The following is a 26863-nucleotide window of genomic DNA, read 5'->3' on the forward strand; positions in this document are numbered from 1 at the left end:
GGTTGAAGACCAAAGCTTTGACCATTAGAGATAGGGGCTCAATACCAAATTATTTCTGGATTTGTTGTGATCATGGTTTTGAATCTTTTGTAGAGTTTTTATATGGGGTGACATTGTGGTCCAATATTTTTCAAAATGTACGGCCCACACCATAGGATGATCCAAACCGTCCAATTGTTGGGCCACAACGTAAATACGTTGTGATCTAAAAATCATTTCCATAGGATGATCCCAACCCTCCAATCTATGGAAGTTGTAATAGTTTCTGTGTTATGATGAAACTTCTATGTTAAATTAGGGTTGGTAAATTCTATATGGTCTTGGTTGTAATTATTGCATAGATAACTCTTTGATCACTTTCACCCATAGACATAGGCACCATTGATCCACATAAATTTTTTCGTCTTATAGTATGTGCTTGTTTGATTTTTTTTTATTTTTTATTTTTTCTGTTTATTTTGGATATCCACCTCAGACGAATTAAATGAATGAGCCAAATCTGAGCCTATGTGGCTGCTCTCTCATGCGCAAAATGCCTTGCGTGATGTCCCTAGCAAATCCCTATAATACGTAAATCATGGGTCCAAAAGTGATTTGACTATCCCTTGGGGACATATAACATCAAGGATGCTTCATTAGATACAACCTGATATTAATCAAAACTCCTGACTGGAAATATGGAAGGCAACAGCTTGAACAGACTCCCAACAAGAAATTTTGCTGTCATACATAGGAAGATTGCAATCTCTCGGTTTAAGATTTATTTGGCCTTAGAAGTGCGAGGAACTTGATTGCCATAATCCGTTGTATTTTTATCACCCAAGGATATCGAAAGACAGATAGAACGACAAAGAGTATTTGAGTTCCTAGCTGATCTTAATCCTGAAGTGAAACTGCAAAGAGTTCATTTTTAACCAAGGCTTGGTTGCCTCTATTGATGTTCGCAACCAAAAGAAATAAGCTTAAGTACACAGCCAATAACATGTTGCAGGGATGGGCAAAACAGAATTTATCTTTAATGGAATGGATAATTACATTATCCACTTTTATAATGCGCTTAGAATTACAACAGAAAAGAAGGGATTGAGCAAAAGAAGAATGAATCAGAATGTATTTCTTCAAGTCAATACAGACTCTAACCAATCTGAACTGTATTCGTAAGCCACAAATGTAACAGCGGTTGCTGGGGCAGCTTTGATTACAGAGGGGACGATGCCCTTGTAAAGGCCATTCCAGCCCTCCATTTGTAAGATCCTATGTAGGGCATCATACATGTTTTTTTAGGCCTTTTGCTCTATTCCTATTCGTGCCCCATACTTTGGGTGCCTTTGCAGTCCTTCAACCTGCAATCATGTTAAAGGAAAATTCAGATCCATGTACTTAGAGAACCACATTAGTTTAAAAGACGACGATAAGAAATACCCACGTCATACATTATCATTAGTAGTAAAAAAGATTAGAAGAAAATTTGCGACATCCACTACGCGAAACTAACCAAATTATTGAAAAGAAAAACAATATTACATTACCCAGCACTAGATTTTTACTTTTTTTTGGATGATGGAAAGCTTACCTGGAACCTCTTCTTGACCACATCAAGAGGATGACATACAGCTTTGGCACATGTGCCAGCTGCAAAACTGCACAGAAGGACCTGGAGGCTCGAGAGGCTGTCATCTGGCGAGGTTAAACTTAGACTAGATGATCTTGATCTGTTCCATCCCTACAATGAGACAAAAATGTTGGTATCAAAATAACAGTAAAAAGGCACAGAGGCCATTTCTCTGGCTTAACAAGCAGATAAGTGACACTCATCTTGACCGTGTAGAAAAAGCATCACAATATTGATGATGAGAGATGATAAGAGATGATTATTTTGCCTACCAAAATATAGTGATGATTATTTTGGCTGTTATGTTCCCTCACTAAAATAAAAGACTTGGTTGTTTCTATTAATATTCTTTCCTTTCTTGTTATATATACACCCTCAAGTTGTCAGGTTCATGTTTGTTTACTGTTATTTAAGTAGTGTACATGGCCCTCGTATGAAAAGAAAAAAAACTCTACCTTCTCATATCTGGAGACTTAAAAATAGATATTTTCAGGCACCAGAGCTACCAAATGGGTGCCCTTTCCATTTTAGTAAAAAGAAACAATTTCTCTGTCCATAGAATCTTTCTTTTCCCCTTTATTCCCTTCGTTCAATCACGAACATATGGCTTTTGAATGCAAACTGCTTGGCAATCATTCTTCCTCGAGCATCAAGCTTTGATCACCTTCAAAGTCGATTTTGAATCTGTCCATAGTCCATACTACTGTTAGGCATTTCTTCGCCATGAAACAGATTATATGTTGAGGGAAATTCTTTTTTGAAAAAAAAATAGAACATAGAATTGAAAAAAAGGAAGAAAAATTACGAAGGGGGCACACAATGTCCCGCTCTCAAAAAGGCCATACTTCCATCCTCTGTAGCTAACGAATCAGCCACCTCATTACCCTCTCTCAAATACATGCAGACGAGATATTGATCCTATAGATATCTAAACTCTCGTTCACAATATCAGCAAGTCTCAGTGGGCAGAACAACAACAAAGAGCCGAGGCAATCGGATTCGAGAAGTCAGCTTGAACGTATAACTTTCTCGTAAAACTCCTAAGAAATACATTAGATTCTTTCATGCCTAATGGACCAAAAAAGGTTTTCAAGATCTCTCTTTGGTCATTTCTAGAACACCACCCGTCCATGTGGGACCTAGGCTATGATTTAGCCAACACTTTGAATTTATTGCTAACACACTTGTCATGTCACATTGACATGCATGTTGACACATGTCGACACTCCTTTTGATGCTTGTAAATGTAATGCTAGAAGTTATGGGTGTCTCAACACATTTTTGTACCATGTTAGGTGACATTAGTTCTATTATTGATTATTGCACTTAACTCTTTTATTATTAACTCTTCTTTTACCTCTTTTCTAACTAATATCTCTTGTTATATCCCCTACCTTGAATCTAAAATCCTAAACAAACTCTTATTCCAATATTATATTCATTGTATTCTATTTTGTCTACAAATCATATATATATACTCTGTTTTATCTGTGCCACCGTTTCTAAATTTTGGAGGGTTGCTATGTCCGACACTCTGTGTCGATGTCTAACACGCGACACTCATGTCCGTGTCCACAAATCATAGGACCTGGGTTACCGAAGAAGCCACCACTAAAGTTGAGTTTCATTTCTTTTACTCTTTTGAAAGATACAAAGTAGATTAAAAGGATATAAAAAAGGATATACCCTCTTTAGCCAAAGAGTTCGCTACATCATTGGTCTCTCTAAAAACTTGAGCTGAAGGAAATAGCATTTCCTCTATACACATCAAGAAGATTTTCTACAACATCGACTAATAGCATTTCACAACAATTAACATTATTTGCAAATAATCACATTTTACTTATAAACTTTTTGCAACAATGATTAGTTGCAAATTAAATCCGGAAGGCCTGAAGTATTAAAGAGGTTATAAAATGACAAACATAGCTCCCCCAGCACACACTCAAGGGGATCATGGATCATGTGTTCCAATTGCTTTAATGACTCTTGTGTAGGGTTGAATTTGCCTCTATAAAAAAGATGAGGAATGATAGATACAAGGGAGCCCTCGCATAAAGAGCCAAAAAAGGTCTCTTGATTGGATCCACATCATCGAGCCAATGATCCAAACCATTGATTTGTTAGTATAAGTAAAAGTATAAGTAAGTATCATTTTTTCAATGATCCAAACCATTGATTTGTTAGTCCCACTATCAATAGAAGCCATGTTCCAAAATAATTCTCCACTTAAAAGTATAAGTTAAAGAAACTACACTACAAAAAATCCACAAATTAGAGAGTGAGCATTATTTATTCCAGGTATTTTTGCTCCATCACCAATGGAAAAGTAACTTTTCCCGTTATTATAGGCCGTCTTTTGAATCGTTAGATTCTAATAATTTTTAATTATTCTTTAACCTTTTATATAATGTCTGTTAATTAACGGTCTTTCATAACGGATTCAAAGTCGGCAAGATGAGAAAACATAAAAAATAATCAATGGCTAGACATAATCATACCTTTATTATTGTTTTTAATGGGCCATGCAAGAGATAAAATATGTATATTATTGATAATTAATTACTCGGACTAATGACGTTTATCATTGATAATCTATATAACCCCCAACAAAACCCATATAAAAAAACCCATATATGAGTTATGACGCCCCTAATTACACGTTTTTTCTCCACACCCTTTCGTGGGCAGGTGTTTAATTAATTAATTAAGGTTGTCACAGAAGCAATTGTTGTGAAAAGTGAATCCTAAGAAACAACATTAAGTCTCACATAGGACTTGTGTAATAGGGACCGTTGATCTGATGGGGACATCATATTATCTGTGTCCCATGCCAAATGGACGTGCTAAGATTAAAGCCTAAAACAAATTAATTAATGTTAGCTTCTCTTCACGGAACCCACGACCTCGGGAAACTGCTACTAGGGATTTGCTCAAAGGCATTTTGCGCATGGTTGTCGCATCTCACAGCAGCCACCTCATGAATGAAGACTAATCTTCAGAAAAGTGAGCCTCAGTGGCTGCTGCAAGATGCAACAGACTACCTGCGAAATGCCTTTTGCAATGGACGCTAGCAAATCCATTAATAATACTAATAGCAGCAATGGTAACCCCAATAACAAAAACGAGGAATGCTAGACTGAAGGGAGCCCTTGCAAAAAGCTGATGAAAGGGCTCTCCAATTGGTTGCACGTCACCCAGGCGTTTTAACATTCTTTGACTTTTTCATTTTAGAGTGACATGCCAATGAGGAAGCCCTTCCATCTCCTTTTTGCTAGGGCTCCCTTCAGTCTAGTATTCCTCTAATAATAATAGGGAAATGATAAATTCGCCCCTTTTCTTTACATGGGACAGCCAGCTAGGCTTGTTGAATCCTTCCCCAAGAAGAAGAGATTTGCTAGGGACCAACATAGAAAGGTATTTTGTGGCAGGCTGTTGCATGTGAGAGCAGCCACACAGGCTCACATTTTAGCAGATTTTGTCATATTAATTGATTCATACGAGGCGGACGCTCTCACATGCAATAGCCAACCGCGAAATGCCTTTCTGTGATGGTCAATCCCTAATAATAATAATAGTGAAATGATATCTGCGCCAAGTGTTTTGATAAACATGCGCTCCACTTGTTTGTCATCTATCATTTAAAGGGTTTCAAGCACTTTTTGAGAACCGTAATATCCTTTGACAGCCCTTTAAATACTGCACGACAAACAAGTGGAGCGCATGCTTATCAAAAGCACTTGGCGCAGATATCATTTCCCTAATAATAATAATAATAATAATAATAATTATTATTATTATTATAATAAACTGAAGGGTACCGCCACAAGGGTGTCCCATTGGATCCATGTCACCCAACTGCATACAACTACATAATAGAGTGACATGAGCTAGGTTTTTGCAATGACACTTTTCAATTTAGCAATCTCCTCCTCCGTTTCGTCATATTATTATTATTATTATTATTATTAGAGTAAAGTGTTTCTGAGTTCGAGCTAAGATAGGTTATCTGAGCTCGAGCGTCAAAGACTCATGTGGGCCCACATTTTTAGGGTGATTTAAAGCATTCATTTGAAAGGCCCTTACATGGATAGGGTGTGTACCAAAAATCAGGTTGATAGGATCATCCTAACCCATCCAAAGGTGGAGACAAAAATGGACAGATACTGTTTCTCGACAGATCTACCCATTTGGTCCCTCCACAAATGGAAAGGTTAGGATGATCCTATGGACTTGATTTTTTGTAGTCACCCTATGCATATAAAGGCCTTTCAAATGAATGTTAGATCACCCGAAAAATGTGGGCCCATGAGTTTTTGACACTCGAGCTCAGATAACTTATCTGAGCTCGAGCTCATAAACACTTTACACATTATTATTATTATTATTATTAGGGCTATGCTAGGGATCATCGCAGATGGCATTTCGCAGGTGGGTTGTTGCATGAGACTATGAGAGAGCTCTATGAGAGTATGTGACTGCTCTCCCATGCAACAGCCCGTCCGCGAAATGCCTTCCGCGATGGTCTCTATCATTTCCCTTATTATTATTATTATTATTATTTTTATTATTATTAGAGGGCGAGGTTTCTGAGCTCCAGCCTGAGCTAGAGCTCATAATACACTATCTCCCATAGTTGTTTGACTCATCCAACCCATTCATCCTATAGGACCTGACATAGATAGGGTGCTCCTAACAAACCATAACCACAACCATAATCCTAACCATTCGATCTATAGGAGCTTAATTTCTAACCATCCATTTTAAACCTCCACAAATCATAACCCTAACCCTAACCCATAATACTAACAATAATAATAACCATAATCCTAACTATAACCTATAAACTAAATGGGTTGGATCACTGAAACAACTATGCATGGGAGATGGGGTTTCTGAGCTTGTGCTCAGAAACCTTTTCATATTATCATTTATTATTATTATTATTATTATTATTATTTGTGGGCTTTGTTTGGGGAGGAGAACCAAAGACCAAGAGGAGTTGACAATGAGAAGAATATATTATTAAACTAGGGTGGTAGAAATGGCTTTATATATCAAAATTATCTCCATCGTTGCCTTCCTTAATCCTCAAACCATGCCTTCAATTCAGTTGTTTTTTTCTTTCTTTGGGCATCTGAAAGCATGTTCATGCAGAAAGTCAAGGGATAAAATCACAAGATAATACCGGACCGTCAACTCAATGGAAGCGAGTCGGCAGAAATTGCCTATCGAAACAAGACAGAGTCTTAAATTTTTTTATGTTAAGATAGATCTAATGATGTTTTATGTGTTTCTTCTTCTCCTTGCATGACTAAGACAAAATGAATAAAATATAAATAAGGCGTATGATCTGGTGCACCCCTTCCACGCCCCTCCTATTATAGTGAGAATTAGGTGATACCAACGGTCGATGGTCAACGCAACGATCTGGACCATCTATTCGGTGGGCTAACCTTCGATTTCCAAGCTCATAGAGCCCAATCGGACTATCGATCAATGACTTGTAAAGGAACTGTTTAATTAAATTCATAGTACTAAAACTCAGCCGAGTCGACTCGAATGAGCAAAGGATCGAGTTGAGTGATCATGGTATTTTTTCGACTGAAACATGTAGGAAGTATATACTATGTACAAATGGGAAATGATAGGGGCATTCCTTCTGGTAATGTCACTCTTCGCTCTGCGCTTTTAGTTAATTATACGATGCATGCTCAATTTTTTTTTTTTTTTTTTTTAACTTTTGTACCTTATTACACTTTTAAAAAGCACTACCCACCCAATCATTCTCAATATTTTCTTAGCATTGAGGTAGCATGGTAATGCTGTCTCTTAGTACATCTTGTTCTTCATGGCAGGTTTGTGGTTGATCCTAGATCATACCAATATTAATCTTTCTTCTTGTAAGGAACTAATCGTGTGTTGCTGAATAGAAATAAGGAATGCAGATCTTTTCTAATTTTTGTCATCCATGATATGGGGAGCTATCCATGGAAAGAAGAATAGGGAGGATCACCTTTAGGACACCCGAATGTGGGGACAAATGTGTGAGAAAAAGATCTTGACTCAATTGCGGCAGAGAGAGAGAGAGAGAGAGAGAGAGAGAGAGAGAGAGAGAGTCAGGGGGATTTCTCAACCGGAGCATGCATAAAAAACACTAAAGCTAGCAAGTTTTCTCAACCGGTTTATGCATAAAAAGATGGGTTTGAGTTCTTAAAGTATGGTTCAATTCAAAGTCATATTTTTTGTTCATTGCATCAACTGTTAACTAATTCATTTACATGGTACAGATTGTCGAGTTAGGATCGTTGTCCGATTAGTGTCATCTTTGTAAGATGAGCATCTATTGGGCCCACCAGATGCCCAGCCAAGATCGATGAACATTATGTGCCAAGAACAACTGGTTTAGCATAAATAAAACTTGACTATCACCTGTATGAACAATTTAGTCAGCTGACGGACTTAGAAGCAGCTACTGGTTGCTGGAGCGAGTGAATTCGTCTATGGCACAAGGATTAAGCAAGCTTTTGTGAATAAATATTTTGTTGTGTGAGTTAAACATTAGAGTGCAAGATCCAATAAGCCTATTTTGTGATAATAAGGTGGCGATCAACATTGCACATAATCCAATTCAACATTACAGAATGAAGCACATCGTAGTGGACAGGCTTTTCGTCAAAGAGAAGTTGGAAACATGCCAAATTTGCAAACCTTGTGCTTAGACAAACGAGCAGCTTGTTGATGTATTAACAAAGAGTGTTTGCAAAGCTCACTTACATAAGATTTCATCGAAGTTGGGAATTATAGATATCTAAGCACTAGTTCTTTTTTTTTTTTTGAGAGGGGGGGGGGGGGGGGGTTGGGTTTGGTTCGTCTTAGCATGGGCTCTATTGAGGGCTTCACTAGTTATTTCTGTTTCAGTGGACCTATCGCATCACTTATTAGAGAGTACATGGGGCTTGTCACCCATAAGTAACTTATGGGTAGAATTTTTTGTAATTTCTTAGACTTATGTTTATATTTATGTGGGGTTTCCGTTGGATAAGACTAATACATACGAATTTCCCTTAATCTCTGTTTCCTCTCTTCTTTGGTTTTCTCCTATGGAAAAAACCCTAACTTCAACTTGTTTATCCCAACAATACTAGCATCACGGTTTCATTTAGCACTTTCGAAAGAACCATTTATTGGATATATGTACATGGATAGATTAAAATTCAATATGAGAAATTAGAACGCATTTTCATAAGTTTATTACTCATCTTCACAGTAAGGGTTTGGTTAAGGGCCTTATAGTACCTTTTTATTGAACCTTGATTTTCTATTCAAAGCACGCTGTAATAGATAAGAAAAGGTAAGAAGAAATGCTATAGTGCTAAAGTGGCATCCAACATGAACATTTCAAACCTGCCTACTTGTAAACCACTTGAAATGGTAATTCATAAGCAAAAATAGTTCACCTCTGGTTCTCAAAATAATGCAGAATGAATAGTATCTCAGCAGATGCACTCAGATCACCTGATGAGTAATTGGTTTGAAACCTGAGCTATATGCTCCGTTTGGACTGCCATAAACAAAGTTATTATATTTTAAGTAAAAGAGAAAAGTAGTTAAATTTGTGCAAAAGGACAATAATATACATAAAAAATTAAGAAAAGAAATTAAGATCCTCAAGCATCTCCCATGCCCAAAATATATAAGAAAATAAGTACTGTGATTTGACAACTAAGAAGCTAACAAGCAAGCTGACAAATAATAGGGAAAGTTAAAGGCTTAATTCCATGAGTTCGATAATATGCAAGTCTAAGTGACAACACAAAGAAAAAGATAATAAAGTCTCAATTCCTAAAGAATTTCGGTATTCATTGTCTATACGAGTCCAAGTGACAACACAAAGAAAAAGAAGATTAATTCTTCAATTCCACAGTAATCTAGGTATTCATTGTCACCTCAAACACCCATCATCTATGTGACTACCCCATCACCTTTGCTTTCTTTGTCCTTTCCTGCCTCGCATATTCCTTCCCAATTATTGCAATCACATTTACCACTTTAACTATAACTTTACATGGAAAACTTATGGATTATGATTGAGAAGTAACAGTAGGAACTTAAACTTTATAAATTTAACACAATACTAACTTTAAGTGAAACACGATACTCACTTTTAAGTGACACTGCTCTTTCTCTTCTTAGAGGTTGAATTCGAAATATTATTGTCAGCCAGCAGTCAAAGTACTTTATGAATGGTTAAACATGGACTACAATAGGCTTGATGGCACTGACTTCAAATACCAAATTTCCTCTTCTCAATTCAAGGTAATTTTGTTTAAATATAACAATCTCAAGGGAAGAGGAGACAATAGGAAGAAGAAGGGGATTTTCTTTCTCGGAATTTTAGATTCAGTCTGGAACAGGTGGATCCATCTTTTCCATTCTCTCACACTTCTTTTTGTCAACTTCATGATATGCGTGAAGTAAACTACAAAATTTTAAGTTAACTGCTGTTTCTATAAGTGTTTCCTATTCTTAATATGCACCTATCATTAACTTTAGGAAGGTAAATGAAACTAACATGGTATCAGAACCTGAATACTATAGATTCCAGCAAGAAGAACAAGACTAAGATCTTTCTGGTTTCTTTTTCGGCCTCCACCTTCATCAGGGATTGCATCCAAAAGGAACCAGAAGATCTGATTTTTCTTTCCACCTTTATTGGGGATCACACTATATTCTTAAGCCTTCTTAATCAGGTAATATGATGTGAAACGACTCCCTCCCTCCCTCCCCCCCATGGTTCTGTTCACGTCTTTGAGGTTGACCGGGAATTGGAGCCAGAAATCTACTCTTTCTCCGCCGTCTGCCCCACCACCTATTGTTAAGCCAAGCCAATGGTATCAGATTCAAGGTTTGGTTTATTCGGAAGGCTACTATCAACCAATAAGAGTAGAGGGCCTCTCATCCGCGAAGATGGGGTGGGGTATGATGCCCCAACGGATAGATCTCCATCAACATGGGAGTTTTCCCCGAAAAAATGGCAACGCCATGATGACCATTGGGGCCTGGGAACATGTAATTGTTAGAAAGGGGAGGAGTGAGGGAAAGAGATGGAGAGCTGATGGGGAAGCGTAAAATGCCAAGATAGAGAACTAATTGTGAGGGGAATACTTGTAAAAGGCGGTGAAGGGAGCAGGAATTGTATAAAGGGGGAGCAGAAATATCAGTTGTGTGAACCATAAATGAATGGTAACCTCCTCTTTTCAAAGCACAAAATACCACATGAACTATGACCCTAGAGGCAAGCTCCTCTTTACAGACTCCTACAAATTTTAGCCTAGTTTCCCAGGACAAGAGCGTTCACTAAACTCAAATCCCAAGTCCCAAAAACTAAAGATGCTGTATTACAATAACCTGTTACTTAAGATACCAAAACTTTCCTATGCTTAACTTCTCTAAAACAACTAAAAATTTCCAAAATTTCCTAGAAAATGTCAGAAAATATTTTGAAAACCACAAAACCATCTCAATCTATAAAAAAATCCAACAAAAGCACCTCAACTATGAATTTTCTCCACGTTCATCACTCCAACAACAAGATCCTCCACCAATCTTTGCATACCTTGCAAGTGTCGCTCAGTATTACAATGAAATTAAAGAAATTCTTCTCAGACTGAATTCTTTCCTGTTTGAGAAATTCTTCTCAGCCATGGGAATCCAAACAAAAATCACATACTTGAAGGCTCTCATTCAAATTTGATTCAGCCCAAAAAAAAAGGAGAACTAAAAAATTTCCTGTAAGAATCATTTAATAAAAGAAAATAGTTTATTTAGTAAAGCTTTAGAACTGTTTGTGCAGTCTCTAGCATCATGGGGAAAACCCCCCAAGGAACAGTGTACAAGGACTTTAACCTCCTCTTCCAAACATAAAAGATTAACAATTAATATCACTTTTTCAAGAAACTTAGCTTCAAATCCAACTAAAACTTGAAAGAAATAACTACTGTGTTACAGTGGTTTCTCATTTGTAAAATTTAATCTTCATTGAAGAGAAACCCTGATATTTAGTTACTTTAATGAGGAAAATAACAACCAAGGATTTTGGTGGTAGACACATGTACAATATGCTAGTTTGCAGACATAATGTAAATGATAATTTCAGAAAAATCAAGTACTAAATAGAAAACTTCAACCTTTTTTTTATGACATAGGGTATCCCCACCCTATTTTAGCACGGGACTAATCCCTATGGATGCACACAATCACCATTTATTTGTTTATTAGCAAGTGAATGAGATCAAGATTGCAGCAACAAATTTTTGAAGAAAACAAACAATATAGTTGCACTGAAATGTAAAATTTCAGTTATTATTTTCATCGTTATACAAAAAATAAGAAATAAGAACAAAGAGGAAATAAGAACCTTCTATAATCAGGAATCCCTGACTCTGTGCTTATTCCTGCTCCAGTCAACACCATAAGCTTGCGACTGTGAACGTAATCAGTAAGCAGGCAGTTAATCAGTAAATATTCAAAAACAATAAGAATGTGGGATAACTCAACTCAACTAAGCCTTTGTCCCAAACTAGTTGGGGTCGGCAAGAATGTGGGATAGTTTTCATTAATTAAAAACTTTGATGTTGCCTGAAACCATAACTTCTACCTATAAAAAAAAAACCTTAAAAATATTACAGAAAGGAAGTTATCCCAATACAAACCTCTCATCAATAAATTGATACAAAAGGTTGACATCTTTGATGCTTGGAGGATCCGAATCCGGAACTATCTTTTTGTCCCTCAGGACGTCTAAAGAAGCTTTATCCTGATGTTTCAGTGTAGCGCCGGGAGTAGAGTATTTGCATGTTGTCCTCACATGCCTTACAGAGAAATGGAAAGAAAGGCCTCCTCTTGATTTGTTGTACAACAGTCCATGCTTTATACTTGACCCAACACCAGCCGTGTGAAAATAATGTCCTGACAATTTAGAAAGCCTAAAATAATGAGCTGAGAAAGGGGTATATGCAGAATGTTGTGCCAACATTTCATTCCAAAAGGGGAGCCACACTTTATGGCGGGCACAAATTGATGTTCATGAAAAATAACCATCAAATAATTGTGAGAGTACTTGCCTCCTGTAATTGTCCCAAGAACTTCTTGGCTGCCGTGATAAGCTGTATTTTGAATGAGTATAGGCTGTTAGCAGTGTGATTAGAAGCCACCATTACAAGATGTTAAGAGTAACACATGCAACTAATTTTGTAACATTCAATTTCAATTAGAAAAAAAATCTTGAGGAATCAGATGATGCTCATACTATTAGTACATATACACATCTTAGGCCCTGTTCATTAAGATTATGACAACCGATTGTGAGTGCCACACGGATTATTGGACTCAAAATTATGTTTAAATTTGAGTCCAATAATCGGTTTGGCACTCACAATTGGTTGTCATAATCTTAAACAAACACACCGTGTACCAAGAAGAAATTCCCATTGTAATAAAGTAGGAAAAATGGAAAAATCCTCAATTTGTTGGCATTTCATGGAAAGTAACTTACTTGTTAAAACACTAAGGAACTACTCTAAAGATGTAGAATTGCAGGAAATGTGTTTACCCGTTTTTGAAGTGTGAGGCACAAACCTGGAATTTTTGGCCATCTAGGTCTCAACAACTATGATGTAGAAATGGTTCTATTAACTCATGCTACCAATTTTTGTGACATTCCATTTCAAATAGAAAAAAAAAATCCTCTGAGGAATCAGATAATGCTTATACTATTAGTACATGAACGCATCTTAGCGTGGCAAGAAGAAATTCCCATTGTGCCCTTCAAAAAACAAAGAAATTCTCATTGTGTGTTCACTATCTTGCACTTTTACAAAGATCTATATAAAAGTAAGAAAAATGGAAAACTCCTCAATGTGTTGGCATTTCGAGGAAAACAACTTGATAAAACACTATGGAACGAGTTTAAAGGTTGATGTAGAATTTCAGGAACTGTGTTTACCCATTTTTGAAGAGTGAGAGGCACAAACATGGAACTTTTGACCATCTAGGTCTCAAAAACTACCACATAGAAATGGTTCTAATTAAACAATTTTCCTATATAATTCACAGTTGAAAGAATTATCAAGTGCATTCCATTATGTACCTTTATTCCATTATTTACCTCTATAAAGAATAAATAAACTTGTATGTAGGGCTGTCTAGCCATGGAAGAATTCTTTTATTGCCACAAAACCGCCAAGCCTTTCAACATCTTATTCATTACCCTGATCCCTATAATGAGAAATGAATCAAATATTACGGAATTTCAGCGCATTTGCCTAGTAGGAGAGGTGTATAAAATTATATCAAAATTTTTCTCTTTTTCTTAAAGAAAGTGATGCCTAAGTTATTGCCTCTGACCAAAGCCACTTTGTGAAGGGTAGACAGATTCTCAATAGCATAGTTTCAAACAATAAGGCCATCACCTCTATCAAAATCTCAAGGGTTAAATTTATGATTCTCAAAATAGACGTGGAGAAAGCACATGACATGTTGGATTGGTCTCTCAACCGGTAGAACTCCTTAAGGTGTGTTTAGGGGCTTTGCTTTGCATCTGAGTTCCATGTGAGCAAAATCTCTTGTTTGGTTGCCAATGTAGCATCGAAATCCTTGGAGACTATCTGACAAATTCATAAGTAATTATTGCATGTGTGGTGATGTGGCATCCATGTTCCCCTCCTTATACGTTCCAAGCCAAATTTCTCAAAAAAGGAGGAATTTGGCTTGGAAAATGCTGCCTTTTTCTCTTTCTCTCTCTCTTCCCTCTCTCTTCTCTTCCTATATTGGTAATGACACCCCCTTCCATTTATCTACGAGGTTGGCAACCAGACACTACTTATCACTATTCATTATCCCACGTCTCTCTCGAAGCCACGAATTGAATTCACTTATAGTCTATACATGTTCAAGTCTGATGCAATAACATAGATTAAGGATATCTACCCATAATCTCTAGTTGAAAGTGACTATTTAAAATTTTGCGCTAGACCATGAACTTATCTTTTAAAAAATTTTGCTCTGCAAATAGTCTAGATCAGAAAAAGTACAAACTGAGGGTTAGAATAAAAACAGAGTAAAATGTACAGACGTTTAGCTGTTTCGGTGATGGGAACCCACATCAAGCTGAGAAGTTCGGATTATATTTCTAAATTTGAGAGCAAATGAGAATCAAAATACTCAAAAGACCAGATGTAGGGTTATCGAAGAGCAAGAAGAAAGAGAGAGAAGACTTACATGGGAAGCCATGGGTGCCATATTTCTCGTGGCGGGGGTTTCTACCGTTTGTTTCTGGGAAAATTTATCAGATCGAGAGTCAAAATATGTGGCTGTCCTTACCAACACGTAGGGTGTTTTACAACATTGATTTGGTGCAAGCACGTATTGTGGCAATAGAGGGAGAATTATATTGTGTAAGCACGTATAGTCTAGTGTAAGCCATTTTGTCTAGTATTTTTCAAAAAAGTATTGTATAGCCCACACCATAGGATGATCCAAACTATTGATTTAATCATGAGGGTTGTGATCACCCTATGGAAATGATTTTGGGGCACAACCTATTTTTATTGGTGCCCATCAAATGGACGGTTTGGATCATCCTTTGTGTGGGACTGTACTGTACTTTTTTGAAAAATACTGGACTCTATTGCTTACACCATATAAATGAGTGTGGCCTAGAGATAATTGGTAAGGCCCTGTTTGGATTGCAGGAATTTTGTGAAAAAGTTTGGAGAGGAAAATTTAAAACTATATCTAAAATTTCCTACTTTCACTTGGGCATGAAAAAAAAAGAAAGATGGGTTTTGCAAACGAGTACATTAGAGAAGAAATTTTACACGTGTTTTGTTCAAGAGGACTCAAAACATTTGTAAAATTCTCAAACGATGTGTGAAATGATTGTGAAATTTCTTTTCCAATGCACCTTAACAAGTGCCCTCACATCGGAAACGAATTTTACACTTGTTTTGATAAAAAAAATGCACCTTAAAGGGTGCCCCAAAGGGCACTTATTAGCAAAACCCTAAAAGAAAAGAAATTTCTAGGGTTGTCAACGGATCCATTTCGGATAACATCCACCTATGTTTCAATCATGATCTGTTCAAATCCCTGATCGGTTGGATAAGATTTGAAGTGCTCTTCGGATCCTACTCGTCCAAGTAAGTCCTATTAACATTGTGCCCAGTTAAATTTATTTGAAGAAGCGTAGAGAGAGGGCATGTGCACGCCACAGGAGCTGCTTGTTGGGTTAGGGAGTCAGGTCAATGATTATAAAATGAAGAGAAAGAGGGTGACTTGTGACTTGTGACTTGAGAGAGATGAATGATAATACTGAAAATAAGAATAGTTTGAAAAAAGGCACGACTTATTTCACTAAAATAGCTTCGAAAAATTACTTAACGTTATATAAAATGGAAGGGATTTTTCGTAAATAAAGTCGGAATTTTGATTGTTCCATAATGGATCCAGTCTGAAAATTTTCGGATCCTACGGTAAGGATCGTAAATTTGTCCATGGATCCTGATAGTTTCTCTAGATCCTGTCCATTTAAGTTCGGATTCGGATGGTCCATCGAACTGTTCAGATCCATCGACACCCCTAGCAATGTCTTGATATGAAATTATGAGGACCCACTTTTTTTCAACAATAATTCCTTCTTAAGCAAAGATCAAAATAAGCTATATGTTTGTTTTCCTAAAATATCAACTTCTCTTGATCATAGATAAAAAAATTCATTTGATAATGTAATTGGGTTTTGGTTATCTAAAGTTTAGCTTCACTATTAGAAACCCTAAACTAGTCAATTAAGATCAAGGACTCGGATCATTTGATCAAGACGGAGCCAAAAGGCAAGGGAAAGGCATATATTCTCCAGTTGGATCAACGGACCCGATCAAGTTTGTTTGTCACAAGCGGTAAAAGTGTCCATTTTGCTTTTCAGCATCTCTTTCAATATAATTATATAACAAAGCGGTCAAAAGAGAAGTGCCATTATTGAAACGAGGGAGTGCGAAAATCAATCACTGCTATTTCTCCTCCGCTTTACTTTCAGAAGAGAGAAGTAGGGGTGGCAACCGGGCGGGTCGGGGACGGATGTTGGGGTCCCCTTCCCCTCTGCGGGGAATTTTCCCCCTCCCCTTCCCCTTCCCCTCTGCGGGGATGGTGGGGAATCCCCCTCCCCTCCCCGCGGGGAATATCTAATCCCCTTCCCCTCCCCGCATCCTTCGGGGACAAAATCCCCTCCACGCCACGCCCCGCCCCGCCCCGCCCCCTCTTTGGAACCCAACCAAACCAGCAAACAGAGCTTCTTTCTTCTACGTCCATTACAGACAATATTGTGATGAATGCTATGATTCTATTCACGTGATCAACAAACAGATGGATAAAATCAGAAATGCATGGATGAGACAACAAACATAAATAACAACAGGACCTCATCTTTCAGCTATTTTCTGCATAAATTATGGAATGATAAATAGGAAATGAGCACCAAGATTACCTTCATTGACAGGCAGCCAATGTGCAAAAAGTAACTATTTCAGTAGTCACAATGAACTTTAAAAGTCCATAAGTGGGCGCTCACACACGCAAAATAATGTTCATTAGTTCATTCTGTATAGCATGTTAACCCCCAGATGAGCATGAGAAATGAGAATGGAGAAGAGAACAAAATCAACAAATGACTTATTTCTTTAACTGCAATTCAGTCTAGTGCTGACATGAAACAAATTTCTAGTAGCTAAATTTTTCTTGTTGAAAATTAAAACCTGCAATCCAACCCTAAAATTCTGTTGGCACTACGATTTTTTGATAATTGCATACACTCAGCGTCTCAGGCTCTCAGCTTGTCTTTATTATTTCAACATCTGTGAAAAGGTTATTATAGTTCCCAAAATGCTCTCAGAAGCTAATTAAAAGGAAAAGACAAGCTAAGTTTGTGTTTGGGGGAATCTTGTAGCCGATCCACAGAGTTTCTAGTAGTTTTCCTTAAAAAAAACACTTAAAAATTTACAAAAAAATGGCATTGATTAGCGGGGCGGGGACAACTCCATCCCCTCCCCGCACTGGGGAATTTTTATATTCCCCTTCCCCTCTCAAATCGGCGAATCCCCTCCCCAAACGGGGCGGGGCGGGGCGGATCCTCGCTTTTTCGGGTGAAATTGCCAGCCCTAGAGAGAAGAGAGAAGAGAGTAGAGCAATGGCTGATAAGCCAAGCCGAGCTTTGATAATATACGGAGATGGGTTTGTACCTCTCATCTCTCCTTCACATTCAAATCTCCATTCATTCGCCTCTCAATCTTCATGTGGTTTCTTATCCCTAAGAGAATCTCCTCCTCAAGGTATATTTATTAAAACAATGCTCTGATGATTATTATTTATCCAGATATGTTACCTTGAAAGTTTTGTGCTTGAAGGGTTTGTGAGAAATCCGTTCAAGAGAATATTAGGAAGTAGAAACCCTAAATTGGCAACAAACTAGGAAATGTAGCCTATGTAATTGTCTAGTTTATTGCCATTTCATGGGTTTTATTCCCTAATGGGGAATTTATTCGCTTGGGTATTTTTCTTGGTGAAAGTTGATTTTTTTTTTTGCTGGATTGGTTTGATTTTTTAATTTTTGACTGGATATTCAAATTTTCTTATAGCTTGCACCATATTTTTGAATTTAATCCAAATTTCAGAAAGCGAGGACGAGAGAGTGGTTAGAGAATTTGCACAACTACTGGATGCATATGATGCTTATAACAAAGTGGTAAGATTCATATATGACTACATCTTCATGGAAGCATGACTTCATGACATAAATCAAATCTTCCACGGTCTTTCAGAAAGGAGAACATGCCAATATGGAGTCCCAGAAATATTTATTGGTGACGACCATATCAGAGAGGTAAAATTGCTGTTAATTGTGATGCAATTAATAAAATACATCAATATCATTTTGTTGACATGTATGAAACCTTTTTGTTCTTTATTGAACTTTAGGTTCATGGGACTGAGAGCAGCTATTTTCACAACTTGTGCCAGCGTTGAAAATTTTGGAAGAAATCTTGGTTTCAGTATCTTAGATTTTGATCAGTTGACTAAGAACAATCATTCCTACAATGACCCACGAGAAGTTTCTGATCCTTTTTCTACAGCCTGTGAATTACTGAGATCACTAGGGTTTCAAGGAGATGAGATATTAGAAAAAAGTGACTTTGATTTAGTGTTTGTGCACATAGGAGCTGGTGAGAAGGCAACATCCCTTAAAGACAGAGTCAATAACACTGACATTGAATGGGTAAACACGTTGGTTGGTGCAATAATGCAAATTGCCCAACCGGGTTCACCGATCGCTTCCCGTGGGGCTGTTCCCGAGAATGAAGATCACACTTCTTCAATTTTGAACTCCCAAAAGGGGATAAATTCTGATCTTTCTGTGCTTTGCCCTCATCAAAGTTACGCAATGAAAGAAGGGAAATTATTACATAATATTAGGTACGCTGAAGGTAAACCTGTCTCCTGATTTTTGTAGTTGCAACTTATATTGTACTTCCAGCTAACTTATGCTCAGCAGGCATCACCATCCCATGTTAGTCGCACAATGGCAGGAGGCTGTAACTCGCAAGGATATGGCAATGGCATTTTCATTTAAAGAGTTTGATGAGGTATGCATTAATGAATCAAACTGTGCCACATCCCTCAGTTTATTTTTTATTTATTTTATTTTTATTTTTATTATTATGTTTGAATGGTACATCCCTCAGTTTATTGTATTTAGTGTTCTGGGCATTTGGTCAATCATCTTGCCCAATTTACACTTCTGTGCCCTAAACAATGTGGACTTGGTTGTTGTCAAAATTTATTATTAACAATTGCACTCAAAATTAAAATGCTTTTACATTTACCTCACAACAGTGGGTGGTATAAAGTTCTCCATACTTATGTTAAATTTGTGATCTTAATGGAAATTGTTTGATTATGATAGTGATTATTGACTGGAGAATTTATATGATGGGTGGCCGTGAAAACACTTGATGTCCAAAAAAGTAGGTACGGCCCACTCCATATGATGATCTAAACCGTTCATCTGTTTGGGCACAACGTAAATAGGTTGTGCCCCAAAAATCATTTCCATAGGATGATCCTAACCCTCTGATCTGAACTGATCTTAATATGAAGTGCCCCAAATCGGAGGGTTGGGATCATCCTATGGAAATGATTTTTGGGGCACAACCTATTTACATTGTGCCCAAACAGATGAACGGTTTGGATCATCATATGGAGTGGGCCGTACCTACTTTTTTGGACTTCACGTGTTTTCATGGCCACCCATCATATAAAGTCATATTGACTCATCTGAAACAGTATCAGCTTCAATAGGCTTCTGCCTTCTTTTCACAAAAACTTCCCAAATTCCATTTAAACAAATTTTGTACATCAAAATTTATCAGAATGCTTTCATGTATTAAAGAAATTTGAGAAAAATATTACTTTTGGAAGCTGTTTTTTTTTACGAAGATAACATAATGTATATTAAGGAAAATTATAGATCACAATTGCACATCATTAGAGGGTGAGCCTTGGCGCAACGGTAAGGTTGCTCCATTGTGACTTGGTGGTCACGGGTTCGAGTCACGGAAACAGCCTCTCTGCAAAGCAGGGGTAAGGTTGTGTACATCTAGCCCTCCCCAGACCCCACAATGGCAAGAGCCTCGTGCATTGGGCCACCCTTTTTAATTGCACATCATTGGGCAAGTCTGTAAGGGCAGTGCTGAATTTATCTAAGGCCTGAAGACTCATGATTTGGCTAACCTATGGGCTAGATCATTAGAACTCCTTGGGATGCGAGAGAAAAAAAATCTCTCATACCCTAATAGTCTCTTAGATATCATCAATGCACCTAGCATTGATAGATATTCCTTTGGTGTTTTTATTTCAGTTTTGTAAATATATCTTAAATCAGGGGTATGCTTATAATTTATAGTTTTTGAATTAAGTTAATAAACAAGGTAATGCCTCCCCCCCCTCCCCACGCACCCACACACACACATCTGGAACAGAACCCACAAGGGAATACCCCACAATGGATCATAGCCACTGTTCAATTTATACCCCTTCGTTTCTCTCCTTTTTGAATTAAGTTAATAATCAAAGTAATTCCCCATCCTCCCCCCCCAATGGAACAGAACCCACAAGGGAATACCCCACAATGGAACATAACCATTGTTCAATTTATGCCCCTTCGTTTCGCTCCTCCTCTCATCTCTTTTCCATCTCCTTGATTCAAACTTCATGGTATCATAGCATTGAACCTGATGCTGATATGAAGTTCCTCTTCTTATTCTTTATCCAAAGAAGGCTAGGGTTTTTTCTTGGAGGTTTGGCAAAAGAATAAGAGACAATCCGTACGACTGACACGATCAGCTCTACGGCTCCTTATCCCTTCGATCCAAGAAGTCTAGCCATGGATTAAAGTTTGAGAGATTTTCTGCATGACTTTTTTTGTCAACCTAGAAGTACTTGGAATTCTCACAGAGATGTTGATTTGCAACAAATAAGAAGAATTATCTGGCAAAAAAATCGAGAAGAATGATAATAAAGAAAATTCTCTCAAGAAACTATATGCAAGACTATAAATAACCCTATCCCTTCTTACAGAATCCTAGCCATCACTTCTTTTATTCTCACCCGTTTAAAAGCATTTAACAAATCCATTTTTAGGCTTTAAGACCCGTACTTAGAAAAAAACAAGGGCCACTCTAAATTGAAAACAACTAAACCTAAAATTAACTGTTCATGTTACTATTGATAGATCCCATTTAAAATCAAGTAAAACTCGCTACTAAAAAATTTCTAAAAATACTGAACAGCTTCCTTGTTTGTATCAAACATAAGTTATTTCCTGAATACTGATTACTGTCCTCAATTGTTCTCTGGACGTCTTTTAACTAGGTTTAGTGACTTCCTTACTGAACCAGCTCTTGTTTCTGTGCCAACATTCACCAACTCACCCACTATTGCTCCTCATATTTATTAATCAATTGCCTTGAAGGTGTAAAGGTTATTTTAATATTGGTGCCCTTGGAAAGATTTGCTATTTTTTAGCTCGTTACCGCTTTCTACGATACTCATGAACATCGACTCTAAAAAAGGTAGGTTGTGTCTTTAGTTGTACAAGGAAGATAGAGATTGTGTCCCGTGGAAACACAAGGTAGGAAAACATGTGCTATAATTCTGCTAACAAGACTGACAGTGAGGGTCTGATTCATTGGTTATGTCTAGGCCATAGAGCGATCGTACCTAGGACTGAATCGGGACAATTCCGGTTTTATAGTTGTTTTGTATGATGCGATTGCCAATCACAGCATGAAGTAATGAAGCCGTCTTGAGATGGGTATTCTCAGCCCACAAATGAGTTTGCTTATATTCACACATTGATCAAACTAACCAGAATTGATCTCCCTCATGTAAATATCATCAGAAGGTTGGATCTCCTCTAAGGAAGTTGCTTTGGTACTCATACATGCGTGGTTTGTGGAGCTCTAGATGGGTTCTCAATGACTTTGATTCATTAGAAGTTTGCTCCTGAGTGGGAACTACTACAATGTTTTGTGTCATAATATCAATCCATTCAAGCACACAGATCACCAACTAGGAATCCCTAGGGTTTAGCAAAATGTAAGTTATTTTGAATTCTGTGATGATCATATCCTACTGAATTATATGAGTAAAGTACTCCCATCCTAAGATAAAGTGAAGCCCTCACTCCTATGCCGATTTTTGTCCACATTATTTATGTACTTCCACGATTCTAATTGAGATACTTGTGATAGTGTGAGGCAGGTACCCGTACTTCTACTACGCTGACTCCCTGTGAGGGTATTGAGTGCGCACTGGGGCATGTGTATATGGAAATCAGAGCTTATCTAGGTTACAAGTTCCCTATTTATGGGGGTAAAGCTTAGTTGTATTGAAGTGTCTGCTTGGACATCATATTTCTCTAGTAAACAAGTGAATTAAATGTGTGTTCTGTGGAATATCACCATTATAGTTTCTTAGACTTTAAAGAAATGGGTTTCATCTTACAATAATCATTATTACATGTCGACACCATTGTTGTGTGGATTGGCGTAAACCTCTTACACTTTATACACTGCCAAGTGCATTTTAGTGAGTCAAGTAGTTCGGGTGTCAGTATAGGCCACGATATGGAAAAGTTGGTCTGGAATCAAAAGTTGATAGCCCGGAATCGGGATGCACAACCCACACATATAAAGATGAGAATGGACTATTTTTCCACGCGGCCTATCTCATGGGCTCGACGACCAACTTGAATTGAAACCAAGCGTGGGAAGCTGAGTTACTGAACTTACAGCTTGAACTGTTCTATTTCTACAAGTTGACGGACTTATAGAACAAGTGGACTGTGACTAACTTGCAGACCCAACCGACCTTGCCTGAATGACCGTTACTCCCTTACATAATAGTTGCTCTTATGTATACTTGACATTTTGTATGCGATCAGCTAAAGAGAGTCCTCAACCTTAAATTTTCGATTTCAAAAATGCATATTATAGTTTTATAGTGTTCTCATATTTTTTGTCAGTAAAGGCTACTTCAACCCTGCAAAATCTATCTTACAACCTATGCAAGTCCACAAAAGAAATGTCAAAGGATTCCCTCATTACTACATGAAAGATGCAGTTCAGTCGAGCCTTGCTAGAACTGTCACATCATCTTACAACTAGAAAATCATTAATTCTTCCCTGAATAGCATTTCCATCAAAACTGAGGACATTTTTTTTTGAATGGTAAACTGAGGACATTTTTTATATTTTGGTTATAGCTCTTGGCTTTACTCTGATCATGGTATAAAATATCTGAGTCCCTTCTCTAAATGTGTTACTAATTTCTTCTTTCTTCTCTTGAGCTAGCCATTCCTGTTTTGGTAATGGCATTTCTGTGTTTTGTTCTTATACCTTGCAGCGTGGGGCAAATCTGGCTATTCTTGCGGATCGGTTTTTGCATGAGGTTGCATTCAAGTTATGGAAGGCACCCAAGTATGGAGCATGAGGTATTTTTCTTACATTTTCATTTGAATGAATGGAACCAATCTTGGCTTGTGTATTTGGGCAGAAATGAGAGCTTCCCCATGTCAAAATCATTGTTGCCAAAAGGAACAGAACGTGTGACCACAAATAAATATAGACTTGTGTTTTCGTAGTATCCATCTTAGAAAATTCATGCAATTGTAGTTTTAGAAGTTTATGGGTTTGTGCCTGTAGCTCAATTTGGGGAGGCTTTGTTCCTCAACATTAAATGTATGTTCAATCCCAGCTTAACTACCTACAAAGAAAAAGGCATATTTTTCTCAGGGACCTCCTCGGTCTCTGTTGTTTTAATGAAAATATATTTGCCATTCAAAAAAAGAAGAAGAAGAAAAGAAGAGCTGGTTCCAGTCATCATCTTTGGGAAATAATAATAATAATACTAATAATAAAGGACGTGATATTTCCACCGCCATTTTTTTTATAGCTATCCACCCTGTTTTCTGTTGTTTTTCTCTTTAATACCATTGTTTATAAATAGCCAAAATGCTCTTTTATAATTGAAATGGAGACTTTGCAGACCCCCTATTTTTTTTTTTTTTTTTTAAAATGGTCATTTAAAAACAGAACTAAGGTCCAAAGAAAAAATACAAGGGGCTAAGATAGCCCTAGCAAAGCAAAATAAAAAAGCAATACTTGAAGAGAAAGGATATTATAGATAACAAGGCCGTCACATCAGTTCTAGATTTTGCAAACTCGGCAGCAACTACATTGGCCATTCAACGGATATAAAAAAAAAGGAACAATTACCAATGGGGGACAAAAATTAGGCGGAATTATCAACAGGGCCCATGCTTTCCAGAAATTATCAACAACGGACAAAAAAGGTCTTGTCAGTAAAAGCTGGACGAAAATGCCCTTTGGCATTCACAACACTTTTTCATCTTGTTTTTTCCTTCTTCCCTCTTCTTTTACTTTTCCATTTTCACTTTTCGATCTTTTTACCCTACTAGTCATCTTCCTCCTTGGTCAGCCACTATTGTTGCTGGCAAGTCTTGAAAACTTGAATGTTGAGTTCCTATCATCTATCTCTCTGTATCTAGGTTTTGTTTTTCTTTTTTTTTTAGGGTTTTGCACTATTTTTCATTCCTCTGTTTCTGATTTATCTTGCTTAGGGTTTAAACGGTTTGTATTTTAGGGTGTGTTATGGAGATATTGCATGGATGTCTTCACTCACTTTTTGGAAGACAAGTGGTTTTATAAGAAAATTTTGATGTAATACATGAATGGATGGCTACACATTTTTTGATATACTTAAATTTTTTGGTAATACACAAATTATGATATAATACGTGAAGCATATTTAATGAAAACAACATCCATTTATTTTGTTATTTCTATCATGAGCAGAATTGTAATGCCATTAGAAGAGCTGCTATAGGCAGTTGGTTTTGTAGCAGAAGGGGTTTATCAATTCTCTGGAAGAGGGTTAGTAGCTCTCAAAAGTAGGGTTACCAATTTCTGAATGGGATTATCAAGTGCCTGAAAATTGGCAGAGGGTACTGGAGTTTTGGAAGGATTTATCTAGTATAAAAGCGAGGTTACCAATTTCCGAATGGGGCTATCAAGTCCTTGAAAATTGGCCTAGGTGCTGGAGTTTTGGAAAGAGGTTTTCAAGTCTCTGGGATTGGGGTTATCTAGTATAAAAAACGGGGTTACCAATTTTCGAATGGGCTTATCAAGTCCCTGAAAATTGGCCGAGGGTACTGGAGTTTTGGAAGGGGGTTTTCAAGTCTTTGGGATTGGGGTTATCTAGTATCAAAATGGGATTACCAATTTACGAATTGGCTTATCAAGTCCCTGAAAATTGGCCGAGGTACTGGAGTTTAGGAAGAGGGTTTTCTAGTGTTTGGGATTTGGGTCATCGAGTATCAAAATGGGGTTATCAATTTACGAAAGGGCTTATCAAGTCCCTTAAAGTTGGCTTGAGAGTACTGGAGTTTTGGAAGGGGTTTTCATGTCTCTTGGATTGGGGTTATCCAGTATCAAAATGGGGTTAGCAATTTCTGAATGGGCTTATCAAGTCCCTTATCAACACATTTTTACTTCCTGTTTTTTTCACTCGTTCATTTTCACCGTTTTTTTTTTCTTTCTACCCAACGATTCACCTTCCGTATCCGCCATTGAAAGGGAGACGGAGAAATGTGAAATCCTAAAACAAAACCTAGATACAGAGAGATAGATGGGAATGAACTCACGTTTTAAGTTTTCGAGCTTTCCTGCCTCTAATGGTGACTAAATGTTCAAGAAGATGGCTGGTAGGGTAAAAAAACCAAAGTTAAAAATGGAAAAAAAAAGAGGGAAAGAAGAGAGAAGAGGGAAAATTGGAAAAGCAAAACTTGTTTCTTAAGAAAAGGGCATTTTCGTCCAGCTTTTACTATCAAGACCTCTTTTGTCCCTAGTTGATAATTTCAGAAAAGCCTGGGTCCTGTTGATAATTCCGCCTAATTTTTGTCCCCCATTGGTAATTGTTCCTAAAAAATGGGCAGCCTAGTGCACGAGGCTCCCGCCATTGCGGGGTCTGGGGAGAGCTAGATGTATGCAGCCTTACCCTTACTTTCTGTGACTCGAATCCCGTGACCCCCAGGTCACAAGGGAGCAACCTTACCGTTGTTGCGCCAAGGTCATTCAACTGATTTATATATATATATATATATATATATATATATATATATATATATATATATATGGGCAAAATTGATGTGATTCCCCTTGATATCACGAATGCAATCGACCATTGTTGCTGGCAAGTCTTAAAAACTTGAATGTTGAGTTCTTACCATCTATCTCTCTATATATAGGTTTTGGGTATCTAGTATAAAAACGGGGTTACCAATTTTCGAAAGGGGCTATCAAGTCCTTGAAAATTGGCCTAGGGTGCTAGTGTTTTGGAAAGAGGTTTTTAAGTCTCTGGGATTGGGGTTATCTAGTATAAAAAAGGGGTTACCAATTTCCGAATGGGCTTATCAAGTCCCTGAAAATTGGCCGAGGGTACTGAAGTTTTGGAAGGGGGTTTTCAAGTCTTTGGGATTGGGGTTATCTAGTATCAAAATGGGATTACCAATTTACGAATTGGCTTATCAAGTCCCTGAAAATTGGCTGAGGTACTAGAGTT

At 37.4% G+C, this 26863-nt stretch overlaps 2 protein-coding genes across 7 annotated transcripts; one reads left to right on the forward strand and one right to left on the reverse strand.

The window, feature by feature from the left end:
* Window positions 1–1001: 1001 nt before the first annotated feature.
* On the reverse strand, window positions 1002–15033 carry LOC143864818 (NAD-dependent protein deacylase SRT2-like). Of its 6 annotated transcripts, none has more exons than XR_013241361.1 (9): window positions 14894–15033; window positions 13782–13891; window positions 12739–12780; window positions 12328–12583; window positions 12033–12098; window positions 9073–9176; window positions 2068–2296; window positions 1574–1723; window positions 1002–1343 (listed from the first exon to the last, which is right to left on the reverse strand). XR_013241361.1 is itself a non-coding variant. In XM_077375664.1 (9 exons), exons 2-7 carry the CDS (start codon window positions 13824–13826, stop codon window positions 2279–2281), a joined length of 495 nt encoding a protein of 164 aa, XP_077231779.1. In that variant the 5' UTR covers window positions 13827–13891; window positions 14894–14997; the 3' UTR covers window positions 1002–1343; window positions 1574–1723; window positions 2068–2278. The 6 variants fall into 6 exon arrangements, 4 of the variants coding, with proteins under 4 accessions (XP_077231779.1, XP_077231780.1, XP_077231781.1 ...); XM_077375664.1 differs by having other exon boundaries at window positions 9131–9176; window positions 12739–12802; window positions 14894–14997; XM_077375665.1 differs by having other exon boundaries at window positions 12739–12802; window positions 14894–14997.
* Window positions 15034–17777: 2744 nt separating this feature from the next.
* On the forward strand, window positions 17778–23885 carry LOC143864869 (uncharacterized). The gene is made up of 6 exons (XM_077375733.1): window positions 17778–17994; window positions 18337–18407; window positions 18484–18545; window positions 18641–19135; window positions 19215–19305; window positions 23627–23885. Exons 1-6 carry the CDS (start codon window positions 17853–17855, stop codon window positions 23711–23713), a joined length of 948 nt encoding a protein of 315 aa, XP_077231848.1. The 5' UTR covers window positions 17778–17852; the 3' UTR covers window positions 23714–23885.
* Window positions 23886–26863: the final 2978 nt, after the last annotated feature.

This window comes from Tasmannia lanceolata, unplaced genomic scaffold (assembly GCF_043159265.1).
Source record: "Tasmannia lanceolata isolate RefF3 unplaced genomic scaffold, GAP_Taslan_0.1 ptg000054l, whole genome shotgun sequence".
NCBI classification, from domain to species: domain Eukaryota; kingdom Viridiplantae; phylum Streptophyta; class Magnoliopsida; order Canellales; family Winteraceae; genus Tasmannia; species Tasmannia lanceolata.